The sequence below is a fragment of the Condylura cristata genome, unplaced genomic scaffold (assembly GCF_000260355.1).
Source record: "Condylura cristata isolate star-nosed mole 26May11 unplaced genomic scaffold, ConCri1.0 scaffold00030, whole genome shotgun sequence".
NCBI classification, from domain to species: domain Eukaryota; kingdom Metazoa; phylum Chordata; class Mammalia; order Eulipotyphla; family Talpidae; genus Condylura; species Condylura cristata.
In genome coordinates, this window is record NW_004567131.1 from 4,112,473 (window position 1) to 4,132,325 (window position 19,853).

A 19,853-nucleotide genomic window follows, 5' to 3' on the forward strand; every position below is an offset into this window, starting at 1 on the left:
AGGATGATGTTGTGTGTCCTGCTAGCAGACTGCATCAGGTTCTGTTCAGAACAGCGCCCAGGGTACAATTAGCAGACAACAAAAAGGAGGCTCAATCCACCCATGTTCAGTCTTCTGAAGATGCCCATGGCAGTTCTGCTCTACCCAGTTTCCCAGCAGAAACCATTCAATAGGATGGATATGGTCCCTCAATAGGATGGATAAAGAGATTATGAAAAATACACACAATGGCATACATAGCTATCAAAAAGGTGAAACAGTAGCATTTGAGACAAATTGGATGGGTTCTGAGGTGATTATACTGAATAAAAAGTAAAAAAGTGAGATATATGGGATGATTTCACTCATCTGTAGAATATAAATAATAAAAAGCATACACAGTCAATATGCTATAGAAATAAATCTTGAACTCACTGAAAAAATACAATGGTTACCAGAGGGAAGGGGGCAGGGAAAGAAGGGGAGGGTGAGGATGGCAGATGAGGCACTGGTAGAGGTAGTTTGGTGAAGCGTGAGTCAAGAATTTGCACATAGTGAAAAACAAAAATGTAAACCTCCAAAGTAAAAATTAAAAGAAAAAAAGATGTGGTATAAATATACAAGGCAATGCTATTGGCTATTAAAAAAAATGACAAAGATGAAATCTTGCCATGTGTGAAAACATGGTTGGGACAGAAAGGGGTCATACGAAGCAAAGTCATAGAAAAATAAAACACCTGCTAATTTCACTGATATGTGGAATATAAAATAACAAAACAAAGGAAGAGGAAACAAACAAACAAACCAGAAATCTGCCTAGAGAAAAATGAAGCTAATCTGACTAGAAAAACGAAGCCACCAGAATGGTAGCTACTAGAAGTAGTAAGCAAAGGAGGGAAGGGACCTGGGCTACAGTAAACACTCACTGGTGGCCTGGTGTGATCACTTCTATATGAAGAGGTGTATCTATACCCCTTATGAAACTGTTACCTCAATAAAAATAAAAGGGGGGGGAACTATTAACTAGAGAGCATTTTCAAAATTAAGATAGCATCCCAACAAAAATGTGTAAAAGGTTTTCTTTTGACACAACTGTAAATAAGCATCCATTCTCAATGCTGGGAAACCACAATGAAAGCACTGACCACAGACAACGGGCTAAATCCAGTATAAGATCCATGAACAACGCATCATTGTGCTTAGATGGGGCCCTCGGTATCAGAGAGGGCAGCAGTACTAACACCCAGAGCAGGAACACAAGAGTCCTGTCCTCAACCAAAGATGACACATTTGCAGTCCAGGAATTGGGTGTAAGCAAGGCAACAGAAAGTGTTTGGGGACCCACAGGCAGGAAGCATGATAATAAGAGCTCCCATCAGACATGCCAGATGAGCTTCAACTCTCTCCATGGAGAAGAAAAAAAAAAATCACCCCGGTGTCAACCCAAAAGTTAATATCTAATATGCTACATTCTGGGATACTTTACTTTTGTCCTGTAGAGAAGAAGAAGATGACAAACAAATGTCTATGAACATAAAGATGCTATCTTTTAATCACCTTTGTGGAAAGACTAACCTTAAAATGCTTCTGATTCTGGTGAACAACCTTTCACAAATGTTAAGTCAGCGAGTACAATGGGCTGGCCATGGGGAAAGGAAATGGGAAGAGGGAGCACTTGGCAGTATTACCAAAACCAAACTCTAAATATATATATATACCTATACTTTGACACAGAGATTCCAGTTCTTGAAATTTCCTAAGGAACAAAGCAAACATGCGACCCCCAATATACACACATGATTATTCTTTTTAAAATGGCGTGTAGGCCCCTCCCAGGTGGCGCAGCAGTTAAAGCACTACACTAAAAAGCTAAAACACTTCTGCATGAGTTCGATCCCCACCTGCCCTGGAGGTGACCACATGGTGCAGCAGACCTCTCCTGACCCACCCACTGCTCCCCTCAGCAGTGTCGATCTGCCTGTTCTGCTCCCCACTCTCTCACTGCCCCTGTACCTCTAGCCTGTACCCCAGTTCTGTATGTATAAATCTTTAAATAAACAAATAAAATAAAATGGCATGTAAATGAAAACTGTATGTAACACTACAAAATGATAAATAGGGATTAAATCATTAAACAATGGCAAGTACATAAAAGACTAGCACATCGTTAAAAATGAGATACAAGTCTATTTATTTTCATGGAAAAGTATATGTGACAAAAATTAAGTTTTAAAATGGTACTCAAACAGTAGTTCTTGAGTCAGCCCAGGGGAAAGAAAATTGAAAGCCAACATCCTAAGCGTTGCCCCAATCCTCTCTGAACAAGTAGACTAAATCATGGACTAGCAAACCCTGTCCCAAAATCCAGTCCAAATAATCTAATCCACCACACTGACCATAAAGCATCACAATAGACCCTACATGTTAGATCTAACAACTATCTCACAATTTCCTAAAGGAGAAGGTCAAAAGCCTGCATACATAGTTGAAAGGTAAACCATATGCCAATTCTTGGGCATATTTCAACCCAGAACAAGTTATGAGGCAGCTTTCCTCCTGCAACCAATTTTGTGGAATTGGACTTTAAATATTTCCTCCTAACTCCCATCCAGGAGCCAGGCTAAATTCTCCTTTCCCCGACTGGCTCTCTCTTGCATGAATCTCTAATACAGTCTTGCTGACTTAACTATAGCAGTTCTTGTAAATTCTTTCCACAGAGGTCAAAGGACCCACTCTTTTGGCTGAGGGCCAGTAACTGAGTCACATAAGGTACCCCAAGAGAAAGGAGTCAACATGGTAACACCATTTCCACAGGAAGTTAGTTAAAATCCTTTTGATGAGATTTTATGTTAACAATGAACAATCCATTACCTTCTTTAACACTTAAGCTGGCATTCAAAGTACACCCCTCTAGTAACTAGCAATGATTGGCCACACACTGACATTCTTAAAAATTAAATAAAATTTAAAATTCAGTTCTTCAGTCACACCAGACACATTTCAAATGCTCAAAAGCCACATATGGAAGAATTCACTCATCACAGAAAACTCAAAGGATAAGCACTGCCCTAGAACCAAGGGAAAATGGTAGGCTCAAAGATGATAAAATGGAGCTTAGTTAATAAAGAATGGAAGTGCAGACCAAGCTTTCAGGTTAGTGCTCACACAAGGATATAGCATAGCCTATATAGCTACTGTTGAAACCTGTAATTCTACCATGTGTTAATAAAATGTCACTAACAACTTATAATAAATATAAACCAAATATGCATCTAAGCAACATCTTTTGAGCTGAAATCTGTAAATGTTAAACAGTCCACTTAGTCCACATCTACTTCACAAAAAAACTTCTGCATCATTCTTTGGAAATGAACTCAGTGAGTTACTTTTAAAAATAAATCTCATTTGTTAAATTTAGATTCAAATTAGTACTCAGTGTTTGATCGTTCAACTTATATATGAAGCCCAAAGCACATGCTTTTGGCAAAATAAAAGATTCTAATTTATTCTCAAGAGGCATATGATTGCCACCATCTAAGCAAGAAAACAAATGTATAACAAACTTATAATACTATGTTTTATAATAAATATATATACATTTGGTCATTCACCTGACCAAAAACTACTTCTCATATATATATGGTCTTTATAGACAATTCTTGATTCATACATAGCTCCTCAAAATCCTTGAAATTTTCTAAGCATTCTAAGGTTAAGTTTATAAGGTAACTGTTGGGAAGCACATAAAAATGGGGGTTGGTTGCCATATAATTAGATTTCAATCTCACCCCCTAATTTCTGGTAGAAAAGAGGGGCAAGAGGTTGACTTCAATAGCCAATGGTCAATGATTTAATCAATCATGCCTATGTAATGATTTTTTTTTAAGATTTATTTATTTATGCATACAGAACGGGGGTACAGGCCAGAGGTGCAGGGGCAATGAGAGGATTCACCAGAGACAGTGGGAGGAGCAGAACAGACAGATCAATGAAGTACACTACTGAAAGGAGCAGCGGGCAGGCAGGTCAGGAGAGGTCTGCCACACCATGTGGTCACCCCAGGGGAGTGGATCGAACTCATGCTGAAGTGGCTTTAGCTTCTTAGTGCTGTGCTCCAACCCAGGAAGGACCCTGTAAGGAACTTTTAATGAACGTCCAAAAAGGAATGGTTTCAGGAAGTCTCCAGTCTAACTAATGTGAAGATCTGGGGAGAACTATACACATGGAGAGGGCCAGGAAGCTCTGTACCTTGCCCTATACATCTTTTCCATATGGTTGTTGATTTGTATCCTTTGTTACAAAGGGGTGGTATGGTGAGTAAACAGGTTTCCTGATTTGTGTGTGCCATTCTGAAAAAAATAATCTAAATTTCAAGTTAACCCTGTCAAGGGTGTTCCTGTAACCTCTTACTTACAATCATTCAAACACACTGATGATAACCTGAGCTTGCAATGATCTGTGAAGTCTGAAGAGGTCAGTCTGTAGCTAGCTGGTTAGAAATGGCTGGGGCTTGTCTGGGCTTTAGGTCAGTATGTGAAATAGAGGAAAGTTTTAAGCCTTTCACCTAGGGAACCTGAGGCTATCTACTCAGGTTCAAAATTCAGCTAAATTCCCAGACAGCCTCTGCTGGTGTCTGAGAAATGGTTGTTGGTATAGGGAAGCCTCCATACACACCCAACCTGGCAACTGGTATCAGGAACAAAATTCTAAAACTAAAGAAATTCTGTAACATTTTTAGAAAGCCAGTGATCTCATTTACATGCACAGAATGAATGAATGCATGCATGCAAACTGATATCTCTATGTATCTACACATGGAGATGTATGACACAGAAGAACAAATCTGCATTTATTGAACACTGATATAGCATCCTCATCCTAAGACACATCAACTCCAATTTTCAGGTTAATTTACAGGAATAAGGAATTCAACCATCCACTGATAAAATAATCTCTACCTGTTCCCTCCAACAGACAAATTTTGTATCAGGTTCTATAATAAACTAATTATTTTGTAGGTGCTAATCATTTTAAACATCTTATTTTGAAACAAATTTTAGTTTACTGAAGTCCAGAGGCCCCTTATAGCCTTCATGAAGTTTCCCGAGGTTAATAGTTAATAACCCATAGTACAGTTTTCAAACTAACATTAAAACTATTAAAGAGATTGTACTTACATTAATAGCCATTTTCTTTTTAGCTAATAATAAACTGACAATTTCTAACCATAAAAAGAACACTCGGAGCAAAAAAAAGCAACCTCAAAACCCTGGTAAGTAAACCAAAAACATCTCAATTTATAGCAGGTAATCCAGCAGCAGGCAATCTCGACAGTAACGGCATACAGATGAGGGAGAACTTTAGCTCTGGTTACTTATTAGTATGTGATTAGAAATTCCTGAAGTACAACTATTTTGTTTTTTCAGGTGGTAGTAGGTAGCACAGACATGTCTCCTCACTTGTTAAGTATAAAAGAAATGATTCTCAGTTTTGTTTTATTCTATGCTACTTAGGCTGCAATACTCAAAAAGGAAGGCAATCACTCTTTGCTACAAAGTCTTTATTACAAAGACAAATTAAGCATAAATATGGGAGGTGTGTATGTGTGTATTTCTTTTGTAGCTGAGTATCAAAATTATTGTTCTTGCTTTCAATCCCAAATGTCCTCCAGAAAAGATAGTCAACGTCCTACAGGAAAGATAAACTATCTTATGTATACTCCATAAACCTCATCAGCTCAATAAACACTGCCAGTGAAGTTTGAGATAAAAGTATAAAGCCCTGTGATAAAAATCTTTCACCTGCACTTGGAATTTTCCACCTTCCAAGGAGCTAGTGCTACAAAAATACATTGAGGACTAATTATTAAATACTGATTAGCTTGTTTAAAAAACATACACATGGTGGTCTGGACAACACCAGCAGTAATAGAAAATTTCAACATCTGACTACAAGGACCCAATTCTCACTTAGAACCATTCCCCAAGAAAGGTTCACAGTGCCTTTGATTTGGTGAATATTTCAATTTGTAAAGAAGATAATCTCCTAAACTGCAAGAATAATAAACTTTTCATAGAAATAATTCTATTAAAACCCAACGTTTTTTAAAAACAATAAAACAGTAGCTGGAAAATAGTGAAGTATAAAAACAGAGAATTCACAAAAGTGGAATGCCTAATCCAAAAAGTAATTTAGGTAATGTTATGATCAAAGCCAATTTTCAAGCGTTAGAAATAACACATCTTAACTGTTTACATCATGAACATGGTTTAAAAAATCATCCTAGTGGTAAATTTAACCCCACCATCACCATATTTTGAAATTTAGTTAAATGCATAACATTTTGTTTAAGCCACTGAAAAACAATTCTGATGGTCATTCTCTTGATGTATCTAATTACATGTGAGACAAACAGGACATAAAATTCCAGCCAACTGTCTACTGCTGATGTTAATATAGAACAAGGCTATCTTATGTAAGGTTAAGCCCATAAGTTTAAAACCAAAGTAATAAAGAGGTATCTGTTAAAGCTGAGTACTTGAATTTCAGCTCTACTGGCTACTTCCTTATTCAGATGGATGGTGAATTGTAGCTGAAAGGGCTAAAAGACCAGAAGTCACATAAGAAACAAGACCACAGGGCCCCAAATTACCAAGAGCTGCTGTAAACACACATGTGCATCACGTAAATTGCCTATAAATCTGCATCATTCAATCTTTTTGACACCAGTCTGGGGATGAGAACACTCAGATCTTTTTATATAACCAGAATTAGAAAATTAAATTCTTACCAGGAATATATTAGCAAGAGTTTTGCAAAAACTAATTATCAGTTAACATTGAGAATGATTGTATAAAACCATCTAAACCCCAAATTTTCCCCTTTCCCTCCTCAAAACCAATTCTTCCTCTTCACTTTCAATTTCTAGTCTAGATCTAGTCCAGGGTCAACTCTGAACTCACCCTCTTACACTTTTTAGGCACAAAATTATATTGTGACCTCATCATTCTTCCAACAGTGACTTCATTCATACTCATTGCCAGGTGAATAGAAAATATGAAAAATTTTCCAAAAAATTGTATTCAATGTCTGAACAGAACTACAGTCCAGTATGGCTGCCATAACTTCCTTTCCAACAGAGACCTTCTCCGTGAACTCATGCAACTGATCTCATAGCTCCACCTTTCCCAGCCTCATGTATCAATAGTGTCCATGTCTGTAACATACTAATCCTGAGCTCCTTTGATGAAGAAAGCCTGACTCCTTACGGAGTACTCAGGGGCCTATCATCTATGAAGTCACTGGACTCAAGATTTGTCCAAACTATTCCAGTCTTCTCTGCGTAAAAGGACTCCATTCACATGACCCCAGTAAATCCTGTAATTCTCCACCACGAGGCCTTCATTCCACTCTGCCTGAAATGTGCTCCGTTCTTCTCTCCACAAGAACAATTGGCCACTCCAATGGCTCTAAATACATCAAGGACAGCCTGACCTAGGATACACAAACAAATACCACCTATGAGCTTAGATTAGATACAAAGAGTAAGACAGACAGGGAAAAAAGACCCCAAGAACAAACTGATCACACAGAACCTAATTATAGAACAGAGCTTTAGACAGGGTGGGTAGGACCATGGGAACTACAGCAGTTAAGTTAGTGACCATCAAAGCTGATCATTTTGTGTGGAGTTACCAATCTCACTACAAAGCAAAAGGGGTCCATCAGCATCGCTCTTCACTGACCAGGCACTCACCCATGAGCCCCACTAAGAGACTGCCTTAGTCCACTGCGCTGCAACAAAACAGCACACACAAGGTAGGTAATAACAACAGAAATTTATCTCTCACATTTCTGAAAGTTCAAAGTATGTAAAAAGGGGGCTATGATGGTTAGTTGAGAAACCTCTTTGGAGTTATAGAATTCTCACTATACTATCACGTAGTGGAAGCAGTGAGGGATCTCCCTGGATGATTTTTAAGGTTGTATTACCCTAAAAAAGGCTCCACCCTCATGACTTAAGCACCTCCCAAAGGTCATACATTCTAATATTATCATACTGGGCATTTTAGGGTGTCAGCTTATGAATCTGAAGAGACACAAACATTCAGACCACAGCAAAGGCCATCTTCCACAAGCCTCCCCCCACCCCCACCCCCAGTGCCTGCCATGACACAGGTTCTCACTGCCTCCTAGGTTCTGATGAAATATGGGACTTCTGCATAATTTTCCACATTACCCAGAATACAGTTCCAGACTACAAATCCACTTATTTAGGAACTATAGTCCTGGCTTCTTGGCAGCAGAGTTTAAGCAAAGACATTAAATGATTTTTTAATTTTTCAATTTCACAGTGCTCAAAGAAAGCCAGCCTACCATCCGCAGTCAGAATGGCAATCCCAGTCTTTTCTATCACTATCTTCATTAATGAGGCTAGTGGGGCTTCCCTAGTGGCTGTGAGGGGTTAATTTGCAGAACTATGAAGCTACTGGCAGCCACTGCAGCACAAATGTGATCCCTGGCCATGGAGGTGACCCACACACATGGGTCTATCTCCTCACTGCTATCTCCCCACTGCTCCCCTCAGCAGTGTATTTTAATAGATCTACCTGTTTTTCTGCTACCCATTCTGTCTGTGGTGAATCCTCTCACCACCTGTAACTCTGATTTACACACCAGTTCTTGTATGCATAAATAACTAAATCTTAAAACACACACACACACACACACAGGTAACAACTGGTGGAGAAAACGTCTGGGCAAGTCTGAAGTCAATGGTACTCCCTGAAGCTGCGCATGCTCATGTCCACGAAGTCTTACCCTGGAGCTTTGCACTTGTGAAAGTGACAGAGATAGCAGAACCATCAGATCTGTAATCTTCCTCTCTCACCTTAATTCTGGAACCCAAAGCACAAAGGTTCTCAAGAAGAACCCAGAGGGGTGGCAATGTCTAGAGACATTTTTGATTACCACGATCAGGGTTGAGGATATGCTACTGTATTTAGTGTGTACAGGAAAGGATGCTGCAAAATATCCTACACCAGAGACGGCAGTCCCCCCCAACAGAAAATCACTCTGCCAAAGCCTCAGTAATGCCCATGCTGATGTTATGTTGAGGATTTTTGTTAAAGACTCTTGCTTTATTGAAAATGTCCCTGAATTTTACACCAAGAAAGACTCAGTAGATGGGCTTTCATAGGTGACTATGGTTAACTGAAACAGAAACTCACTAATGAAGGTTTGGGGAATAAAAAACTGAAGGCGTACAGTCGATTTAATCTGTCCTTCTGCACAGGACATCAACATTGTAGTTTTACAAGTTTCAAACCATATTAATTAAAGCCAGGCACAGATGGCATGGGGAATGCACCCTTGTCTGTCAACCAAACTGAGGACCCCAGAGACTGGTGGCAGAAGAAGGCCACACCGAGTTATGCCTGAATGGAGGTAACCGGCTGGCATCCGGCAGGCAGCTGGCCAACCTCACCAGTTGCATGATCTCTCCTGTCTTTCACTTCAGAAAGATTCAGGTTCTTCCACAAAGGCCCATCATTCCTTTCTCTTAATCCTGTCATATTTTGTAAATATTCTGGACACAAGAATAAGTTTCAGTTTCAAAAAACCAAACTTAGGTTTCAATAAATATCCCTTTCAGAGCATTATTAAATGAAAGAAAAATCTGTGCAGTTATCTCGTGTCTCCTGGTTTCATGTCAGAAGTCCACAGAGCCTCCTGCCAGCGGACCTTCCCCACTGATTGAAATCACTGCCAGTCTTGCTGTCCAGTTCAAATCACTCTCAAGGATACAGACACACCCAACATCACCAAAGACAGAACAAACTGATGTGCTTCTGGTGCTGTATTCTTGCTTCTTGGGGTCGCACCTGCTTTCACAAGGTACAACTCTTGCGATGGGCCCACCGATTCATCCCGTCCCAGCTCTGCTGCCATAGCTCTGCCTTCTCCCCTTTATTCACCTACTCTATCTCCAATAGCCAAAGGCTGTCAACATGAGGCTACGCAGCAGCCCTATTGCTGCAGAACAGAATTCTCCAAACAACCCAGTGTGCTTGCAGAACACAAGATACATGGCCTGGCGAAAACAGTGATCTATAACCACAGGTGTCAGGAAGAATGCAAGCCAAGGGGCTGCAGAGCGAGATCATGCCTGTCACCCTGTAAATGTATTTGTGGGTATGGTAAAGTTACCCTTTTGGAAATCAGCTCTGCCTGCGAAATTAGAAGAAATGGAAAATTAGACACTAGATTTACAGAAAAGTCAAATATATACTAAAAAGTAAAGTGCATAAACTATCTTTTCAACAACATCAACTTTAATTTTCAGAAGACTGCAGCGGCAGTCTCTAATGCTATGTAAATCCTATATACCATGCTTTTCAAGAAAAGGATTAACAACTACACATTAAAATAAAAGTCCATCATTTACACACAGCTTGAGGGAAAAACAGCTGTGAAAAAAATAAGATTATCCATATAAACGAACAAAACCATACTGTAAATGAAAGTGATCCTCAATGAATCTATGAGTGTGAAATTTTTAAATCTGTATTAAATACAGCATCATGGTTTTGTTTCTCACCCTAGACTCTGGCAGTCTTACACAGAGACCTAAAATGTGCACTTTCCAAGCACACCATCCATATCTAAAAGCCAGAAATTATTTAATGCCTATTTATGATTATAGTTAGTGGAGAAGCTATAATCAACTAATACCCTGAAAGAGTCAAGGGTTCATCAATGGACATAATTATAAATTTAGAGTAAAATCTTTTCTTTGCAGGCAAAAAAAAAAAAGAGTTCTTAAGGTATATATTTGCGCATTAATTCTTCTGATTAATGTTAAAATTACAAAATATGACAGATTTACCAAATATAATCAAAATCTTTCATAACTTTTTTCCCTTTCTGCCCACCAAGAACAGAAGTATCTACACATAAGAAAGAACTAGCTTATAAAAAATTTTAAGCCCTATGTTCAGTTCTGCAACATTAAGTATAAATTCCATGCAGAATATTTTCTATTCACCCTCCTTATAGTCAGAAGGTTTATGATTATGGGTGTCTGAAGTAGTTTGTATTTCACCATCCAACTAAGACGTCTGCAAGGCTCCCAAGCACACTGCTAAGGATGTTAATTGCAGCTGTGAACAGTTAACATTAGTGTGCTCCAGCTGTGTTACACTCAGTGCCAGGCCCAATGGACACGTATAGAGTTGCTGCTGCATCTAATCTAAGGCAGGCACATCTATGATCCAGTGGTTAAGTCCCCCACACATTTTGAGGTAAAGATCACAAAATAATGACCCAGGAATTAAAGTTTCATATCCTACTAATGTATCTATAGAGTAATAAAACCATGTCAAAATAATTTCTTATCAAACAATATAAAACTAGGAGAGCAAGAGATGCTACCACTACAACTGCTTAAATATCTTCAAACTGGATTTTTAAGAATTGCCTTTCAGACCAATTTTTAGGCATACTAAAAACAAAACTAAAATAGAAAATACTTCTTTCTCTGCAAAGCCAAAGCTAATGCACAGAATGTCAATATTCTGTGAAAGATGAAGAAAAAAAAGATTTCAAGGTTTTCCCAGAGTAAATAATAGTTTCCAGAGTAAATAGTTTAGAGTTGACCAACCCCTGAGATAATCTCTCTTCTCAAGAATTACCAAGAGCTTTGTCAGACAAGTCTTGGTCATCTGAGGAATCTGCCAATTTATGTGTTGTCAAACTAACACTCAATTTTAGCTTTAGCACATTCCTTTCCTACCATCTAAGTAACCCCCCAGGAACTGTAAAGGAAGAGAACCCTAGGGAGCAGCAGGCAGCACAGGCCCAGAAAGGGAAAGAAGTGAGTCAAGGATCTCCTGATCTCCAGAGCACTGGGCAGCTCTACACTAAGGCCAACAGCACATTCCTGAAAGAAGGGCACAAATAGTCTCCAGTATCTTGCTTAGGGTTATTTGAGCTTTATTGTTCAGACCATTAATTCCCCTTTATTTAAAGAAGTCTTTTAATATAATAAAGCACATGTATAAGCTTCAAAACCTTACTCTTTCATTAAAAAAAAAAAAAAAAAAGGCCCTGGTTTCAGCTTCCATCCAAGGATACAAAAGATTCTGGGAGCAGACTGCCTGGGTGGGCTTACTGTTCCCCAGAGACAGAGAAAGCATTTCCAAAATGCTCATCCTCTTGTTCTCCGTGTGGCCTCTCACTGTACGCTGTGGAAAGTGCAACCCAGAAGAGCAACAAATGCTAGAAAGATCCGTGAGTCCACTGCAAACTCTACTGCCAGCTATTGACAGCTTCTCATTCAAAGGTCATACAGTTCTATATAACCTCATCCCACCCAGTTCTAGAATTTCAGTTCTCTTGGTACCACCCTGAACGTGGCATTGATATCTTTCCTGGAGTGAGTCACTTGGGCTTCTAGCTACTCTGGCTACAGAAAGTTCAAACATATTCTGTTATCGATCTTGAAAACACTTCATATTTATGCAAGGAAATCTACATGAGTGCTATCTCATAACGACATGTTCACTTGGTACTTCTTAATTAAGCATTTTAGCTTCACCTTAATGCTCAATTTTAGCTACCTTGGGCATAGCAGTATTTTTAAACAAGGAGGAAAATAAAGTTCGGCAAGGAAGCCACATCTGAAACACAAGTATTTTTATTACTGGGCTCTTGCTCTTTGCCTTCCACCAACTTCATAAGAATTAAAGGCAGCTCCTGTAAATCCTAAGAACCCTCTCTGAATTTACCCTCCTTATCTTCATTCTTCAGGAAATAGAATAAACTAATAGTGAATCTCAGAGCACAGAGTCCTGACCAAGACTCTCAGCAACAAACTACTCAGCATTTCCAGATGATGCAAATGCTGCAAGAAAATTAAACTTTCTTTTTTTTAATGTCTTCTATTAGTAACCTTTATTTTTTAATTTTCTATATGTATGTTTACATCATTCTTCATTTTGTAGATTTTTTCCATCTCGGCTATAATCCCCGTGGACTTGCTACCACCAATTTACCCATGTGCCATCACCATAGTTATGTGAGCTCATCACAAAACAGAAAGACATTTCACAGACTGGGACAAAATTTTTATACACAATACTAATAAAGGACTGTTCACAAAGATATACAAAAAGCTGATGAAACTCAACAAAAATAAACAACCCCATCAAAAATGGGCTGAAGAGCTAAAAAGACACTTCTCTAAAAAGGAAATGCAGATGACCAAAAGGCATATGAAAAAATGTTCAATATCACTTCTAATAAGGGAAATGCAAATCAAAACTACAACGAGATAGCATCTCACACCAGTTGAAAATGGCACATATTAAAAAAAAAACTAGCAAAAACAAATGTTGGTAAGGATGTAGAGAAAATGGAACTCTTCTGCACTGCTAATGGGAATGCAAGCTGGTCTAACCACTATGGAAAGCTGTTTGGAGGATTCTCAAACTGCTAATGATCCAGCAATTCTACTCATAGAAAATTAAATTTTCTACTCCCCCTCAAGCTATAATTTGAAAATGATACTGAAAGCAAGCACCAACATGACATACTTGGAACTAAATCTGACCTTGTGATTAAAACAGAATTTCCAGGGCCTCTCTGGTGATGCAAGGGGTTAAGTAGAGTAAAGCACTATGATGCTATCCACAGCCACTGCAGCACGAGTTCAATACCCAGTCAGGGAGGTGACCCACATGGCACAGCCAACCTCTCCTGTCTTGCCCACTGCTCCCCTCAGCAGTATATTTCAGCACATCTGCTTGTTCTGCTCCCCATTCTGTTTCTGGTGAACCCTCTCACTCCCTGTACCTCTGGCCTGTACCCTAGTCCCTATATGCATAAATAAATAAATCTTTAAAAAGAAAAATAAAATTTCCAAGTGACTCAACATGAGTTGCCCCATTTTTTCCCCTTTTGATTATGTCCTTTCCTACACAGGGATGGATTGAATCTTTGTGCTAGTTTCACCTGGTCAAAAATATGAAAGCAATTAATCTCTTTAAGGTAATAATGACCGTTTTTTTACAAAACTGTCACTTCACATAATTATTTAATCATCACTCCTCTCAAGAAACATAAGAAAAATAGAATCCTTAATCACAAAGTACTGCTAGCCAGAAACAAAGAGGAACTGACCATTTCTCAAAACAAAGTAGGTGTGGCACCAGGAGGGTTATTCCTAGTACAGATCACTCCCTGAAAAAAATTAGAAAAATAATTAGCACAGTAACTCTCACTGTCTTGTCCATGATTTGCATGACCTAAGCAAGTCACTGCACTTCTGCAGTTTCCATCCCTAGAAGTGAGGGTGTGAGAACAAATGGCTGACTGATTCTAAATTAGACAGTAAGCTAAGTAAGGGTAGGTCATGAAGTCATCAGGGCTTTGGAGAACGGCTCTCTCAGCAAATCTCTAAAGCCTTTCTCAACATGTCTAATGGGCAGTCATTCCGTGCTCAGTCAGTGTCTTCACAAAGCTTACTGGCGGGGTGGCTAATAAATCTTAGCCTGTAATGAAAGTCCACAGGCATGCTTTTGGCCCTCAGGCCAGGAGTGTTAAAGTGGGACTGAGACTCAAAAAAAAAAAAAAATGCCAAAGAGATGAAGCTAAGTAAGCTGCAGAAGCCCAAAGAAACCAAGAACAGTAATTCAAACTATATACTTGCATCTCAAACTACTTATCTGTTAACCCATCCAACAACAGGGAGTGCACTTGTTCCAGTCTCGCTTCCTGTACCGAGAGCGGACCCTGCGTCTCTGGCTATGGGAAGTCCAAACATTGTTTGCTGTGTGTTCTTGTTCCTTAACACAAGAAAACCAACTTGAGTAGCTATGTTCATAACTGACATGCTTACCTACGACTTTTCATGTATTAAGTATTCTGGCCTTCATTTTGACCCTTAAGGACATAAGACCACAATTAAAGCCATCTGAATAGACAAGGGGAATAAAAGTGAATATATCACATTGTAAACAGATCTCCACTAGTCAGGGTTTTCTTTCAGTTTGGGTGTGGGTGTTATTTGGGTTTTTTTTTTAATTTGGGTTTTTTTTCATGGGTTTCATTTTCAGGACTTCACCCTATCTGCCAACCCTCAGGTTACATTGCAAACAAAACCACAAGGCTTTGCATCCAGTCTACTGTAATCATTACAAGTTTTCTTCATTCTCTTTTTTCCCTCCTACTCTTTCTCACCCAATAAGTACACATGTTGGTATTCTGATTCGGGTAAGAACTCACTTCACTCTCTCACTAAACAAAAATGTACAGTCTTTAAAATATCATGCATAGCTCAAGGTACTTGGGATACATTTGTGAACAAAATGAAACTTATATGCCACTTACATTGCAACTTACATGCCACTAGGTAGAAATTGTTATTATGTATTTGTATTCTCATATAATGTACAACAGGTGAAAGTGCATAAAGAAACAGTAGTGCAAATAATGCATTACTTGGATAGTGGATTGGGTGGCAAGACAGGTATTGAAATGGGCAATTACCAGATCTCATTGACTTGAACCAAGACTAAAAGCAATGAAGATACACAGAGGCAGAGGGATAGAGCAAAGGCTCTGGGGTGACAGAATGTCTGAATGTTCAAGGAACAGCAAGGCAGGAAGTCAGTGTGGCTGCAATAAGCTATCTAGGGAGTGAGTTAAGACTCCACTGTAGAAGCACAATGTAAGTCTTCACCTCAGTGAGAAATACCAGTCACTGCAGTTATTAAGCAAAGAGTCATGTAAGGACTCCTTTCAAAAGGATCTCATCAAGACTGCTGTGTTGAGAAGTCTGTAGTGAGCAAGGTTGGAAGAAGGAAGACCACTTAGGCTAGCCAAGATGATAGCTGATTACATCAGAAAAGCAGCAGAAGGGGTTTGAGAAGTGGTCAAGCTCTGGATACTGGAGGTAGAGAGTCATGCTTTCCTAGCAGACTAAATATGACATGCAAGAGAAACTGGATTGTCAAGGATGACAGATGATCTACAAAGTATGCAGTTATCAATCATTGTGAGCAAAACTCCAAAGTCACTTTAGGGTTCAGATGTGACAAGAATCTTGAGGAATTCAGTCTCACTGAATTTTACATTCTCTTTAGCCCATCCCCTTTCTCCTCCTCCCACAGATATGAGCTAATTAGTGACGTCCAGTCTGCTGCAAACCAATGAAGACTTTTCTCTGAAAAACTACAGGTACAACGGCAATGACAACAGACTCCCTACCCCAGAAGGCAACCCAGACTAGTTCTTATTGATGGTTATTCAAGAAAAATGGAAAGTTTCTATTATTGTATACAGGCTAAACAAGCAAGTCATTTCTCCCTTTTTTTGTCTCCTTTGTCTTCAAGTAAGGCTACTATTATCTGTGGGGTTATTTTGAGCACCAAATGAAGAGATATTAAGCACTTGGAGCAACATCTGGCAGAAAGAAAACCTTAAATAAAGGTTTGCAATTATTAACATCATTGTAGTTAAGTGTTTTTGTTATTTCCCAATGTCAGAATGATTTTGTGAGAAAAGATATCTGAGGAACTGATGAGTATAATATAAATTTCAAAAACATAAATAACCTAAGAAACTCTGACAGTGAGTACAAACTGTTGACGGCAGGTGTCACGGGAAACCTAACTGCCTTAACTCGGCCATTCAAATTCTGCTGGACAGGCATGACCCACTGTATGTTACCTCAGGGGAAACGTGCATACTCATCTCATATCTGTTTATCTTAGAGAAACTCACCTATCCAGAAGTCCTATGAGCTTCTCTGAATCTTTCAATTCTGGTTGTCTGAGGTAATTTTTTTTTTAAAGATTTATTTATTTATTCATACAGAACTGGGGTACAGGCCAGAGATGCAGAGGGTGAGAGGCTTCACCAGAGACAGAGTGGGGAGCAGAACAGGCAGATGGACGAAGTACACTGCTGAGGGGAGCAGCGGGCGGGGCAGGAGAGGTCTGCCGCGCCATGTGGTCACCTCCGGGGCAGGCGGGAATCGAACTCATGCGGAAGTGGCTTTAGCTTCTCTGTGCTGTGCTTTAACCCGCTGCGCCACCAGGGAGGGCCGTCTGAGGTAATTTTTAAGGTATAAAAAAGATGGTACTTGAACATTACAGCTTTTGTTATGTATTAGAATAAAGAATTCTTGAGTTAATTTTTAAATGTTTACTAATCATCTCTCAGTGTAACTAGAAGTTAAATACAGATGTACATCTACATGCTATTTAAATGTTTTCTCCTCCCAGCCTCTGATACTGACTCAATTTCTACTGAAAGCACCTGAAAGCAGGTAACAATTTCAAGACTTCACTTGACAATGATTCTCAACCCTAACTGCTTCTTAGAATCACCTGGAGAACTTGAAACTTATGCTTAGATATTTGGTCTAACTGAAACCAATGCTATGACTCGCTGAATGTGGGGGACTGAAAGAATACCATTCACATGGTGAATTATTATTTCTGAGTTTACACTGGTGTCATGAAAACTAGATTCTGAGGGGTAAGGACACTAGGTCTATATTATAAAGTCCCTTAACCTGCTCTATAGTCTCTTTATCCTAAATCTCCAAAGCAAGAGTTCTTTATCTTATTTTCTCAAAAATGACCAGAACATAGATCTTTTTTTCAAATGAAAGACACAATATCCTTTTATTTTTCTCTAGTAAAACTCTTAAGGCTTAGGTCTTAGTGCCAAATAGCTGGTTACATTTTTTTATTCCTTGTTTCCTTACTACAATAGTAAGCATCTTTATAAACCTACTATTTGCACCCAATATTAGTGCACAAAATAAATGAGATATTATTTCCAAAAGTTTGCCTCTCAACACTGGGAAACTGGGTAAAGCCTTTCTATAAAAAACTAATTTATTCTTTTTTAAAAAAGTATATAATACTGAATTAAGTATTATATGCTAGATACGACTTCAGACTATAACAGTCATCAAGACAGAGCTAGTCTAAATATCCTTCTATGTGACTTCAAATGTGCAAATTTCAAAATAAAGTATGGTTATAGTTCAAATAAATCTGGAGTCAGTAATAATGTAAGTCTAAAATACAAACACTAGAAGTATCATATAGAACCATAATTTACTAAGTGCTTACTATAAACCAAATGTTGTATCAAGTCTCTATATGATACTCATTTAATAAAGCTGCTGCCCTAGAGATTAAAATAACTATCTAGAAAATATTAAAGGAGGTCAAACAATGAGGAAATTCTGTCCCTTAATACAGTTTAAATTTGGCTTTCCAGACTGGAGGAGTCTAAAGAGACCAAGAATGGAGAATCATGACAGAATTGTGTCCATTCAGACAAGAATCTTTTATTTTATCAGATTAGCTCAACTACCATCAACTGTGAGATTTAGGGGAAAATAAAGTCAAGTTGCCATAAAAATATATCTCCCATTTCAAACTGTTTTAAAGTTGAAAATATGAAAACTGTATTTCAAGCACAATACGTGTACGTGTACTACCCATCTAAAGTTATCACTAAGTCACATAAAATAGTACTAACAATCATACAAAGACCAATACAATACACATTACTAAGTGCTGTGATCAGCCCTTTAACTTCCTTTATAAACACTACTCCAAACCTACAGTCACCCCCATATATCAGAAATTCATAGAATTTAATTCAGCCCCAAGAAAAAACGTGATGACATAACCAAAGCGGTTTCCAATTTTGATAGTACTCTAAAATAAGCATTCAGATGAGCGAAGCTATTTGACTCCAATCTCTCGACCCTCCTCCCCAAAACATCCTTTTTTATTTTTTAAGTTTTTAAGGGAAATGAGGGTGGAGGACAGGCATGTGAGGTCAGTGTGTAAGTTTCCCGGGAGCTGGCACAGACCCACCCTATTCTTCAACTCTTGGAACATGAGACTGTGATACCTAACTGAGGATCAGCTCTCCAGTTGTGCCAAGCCTCTTCTAGACCCTCGCCTTTTAAAGGACAACCAAGCTCACCCTCGCCGCTCATAACTTGACTTGTGGCTACATCAGACAATTGCCTGGAATCCCAGGCTCTGAAGCTGCCTGCGCCCCAGCAGTGGTCACCCGCGTACTGATGGGTCAGATCTGTCACCTCGCCACCCACACCCTTCGCTCGGCGATGCTCCGAGCCGCCTGCCAGCAAAGTTTCCCACTGGGGGATACAAGCTAGGGGGCTGTCCGAAGGCAGCGTGGCCGCGAACGCCGATTATGGCCCCAGCCTCGAATGGCCATGGGGGCTGGCTGAGAAGCAAAGACGGCCCAGGCGACAGACACCCGAGTGCCGGAGCCCCACAGGGGTGGGCGGCTCAGGGCGTCGGGAGGGCTAGCCTAGGCCCCCGACTCGGGGCCCGGACCTGCCTGCTCACCGTCTATGTTTTCCCGGTCGCTGATGTGCTGCAGGTTGCAGCCGGTGTCCTCGCGGCTGAGGTCCGTATCGGGCCGGTAAGACTCCAGCCGAGAGTGTGCATTCCTCCGGAGCTTGGGGCTGGATGACACGCAGCACGAGGTAGTGTTCCCCATCTTCGGCGGTCCCCGGACTCCTGCCGTTCGGGCCTTCCACGCCGTCCCCGGGCGCCGGGCGCGGGCGGGCGCGGGGCGCGCTCACCTTTGCTGTGCTTCAGGTAGCTGACGGCCATCTCCAGGATGTCGGCCTTCTCCAGCTTGGAGTTCGGGCGGTGGGCGCCGGGCGCGGGCGGGCAGGGGCGCGGGCTCCTGGAGCCACGGCCAGTCTGCCGCACAATTTGGGCTTTGGGTCCTGCCAATGGTCCGAATGGCCCGCTCTGGGCGTCTGCGAGGCCCCGGCCTGGCGGGCTGGCCGAGACGCCCCC

General features: G+C 40.0%; 1 protein-coding gene across 1 annotated transcript in view; it reads right to left on the bottom strand.

The window, feature by feature from the left end:
• Positions 1 to 19,619, bottom strand: part of CCNY (cyclin Y) — a 151,471-nt gene extending 131,852 nt beyond the window's left edge. The window contains exon 1 of the mRNA XM_004691142.2: positions 19,392 to 19,619. Within this exon, the coding sequence (XP_004691199.1) occupies positions 19,392 to 19,545 (154 nt within the window). The 5' untranslated portion in view covers positions 19,546 to 19,619. The remainder of the gene's footprint in view (positions 1 to 19,391) is intronic.
• Between the last annotated feature and the right edge of the window lie 234 nt (positions 19,620 to 19,853).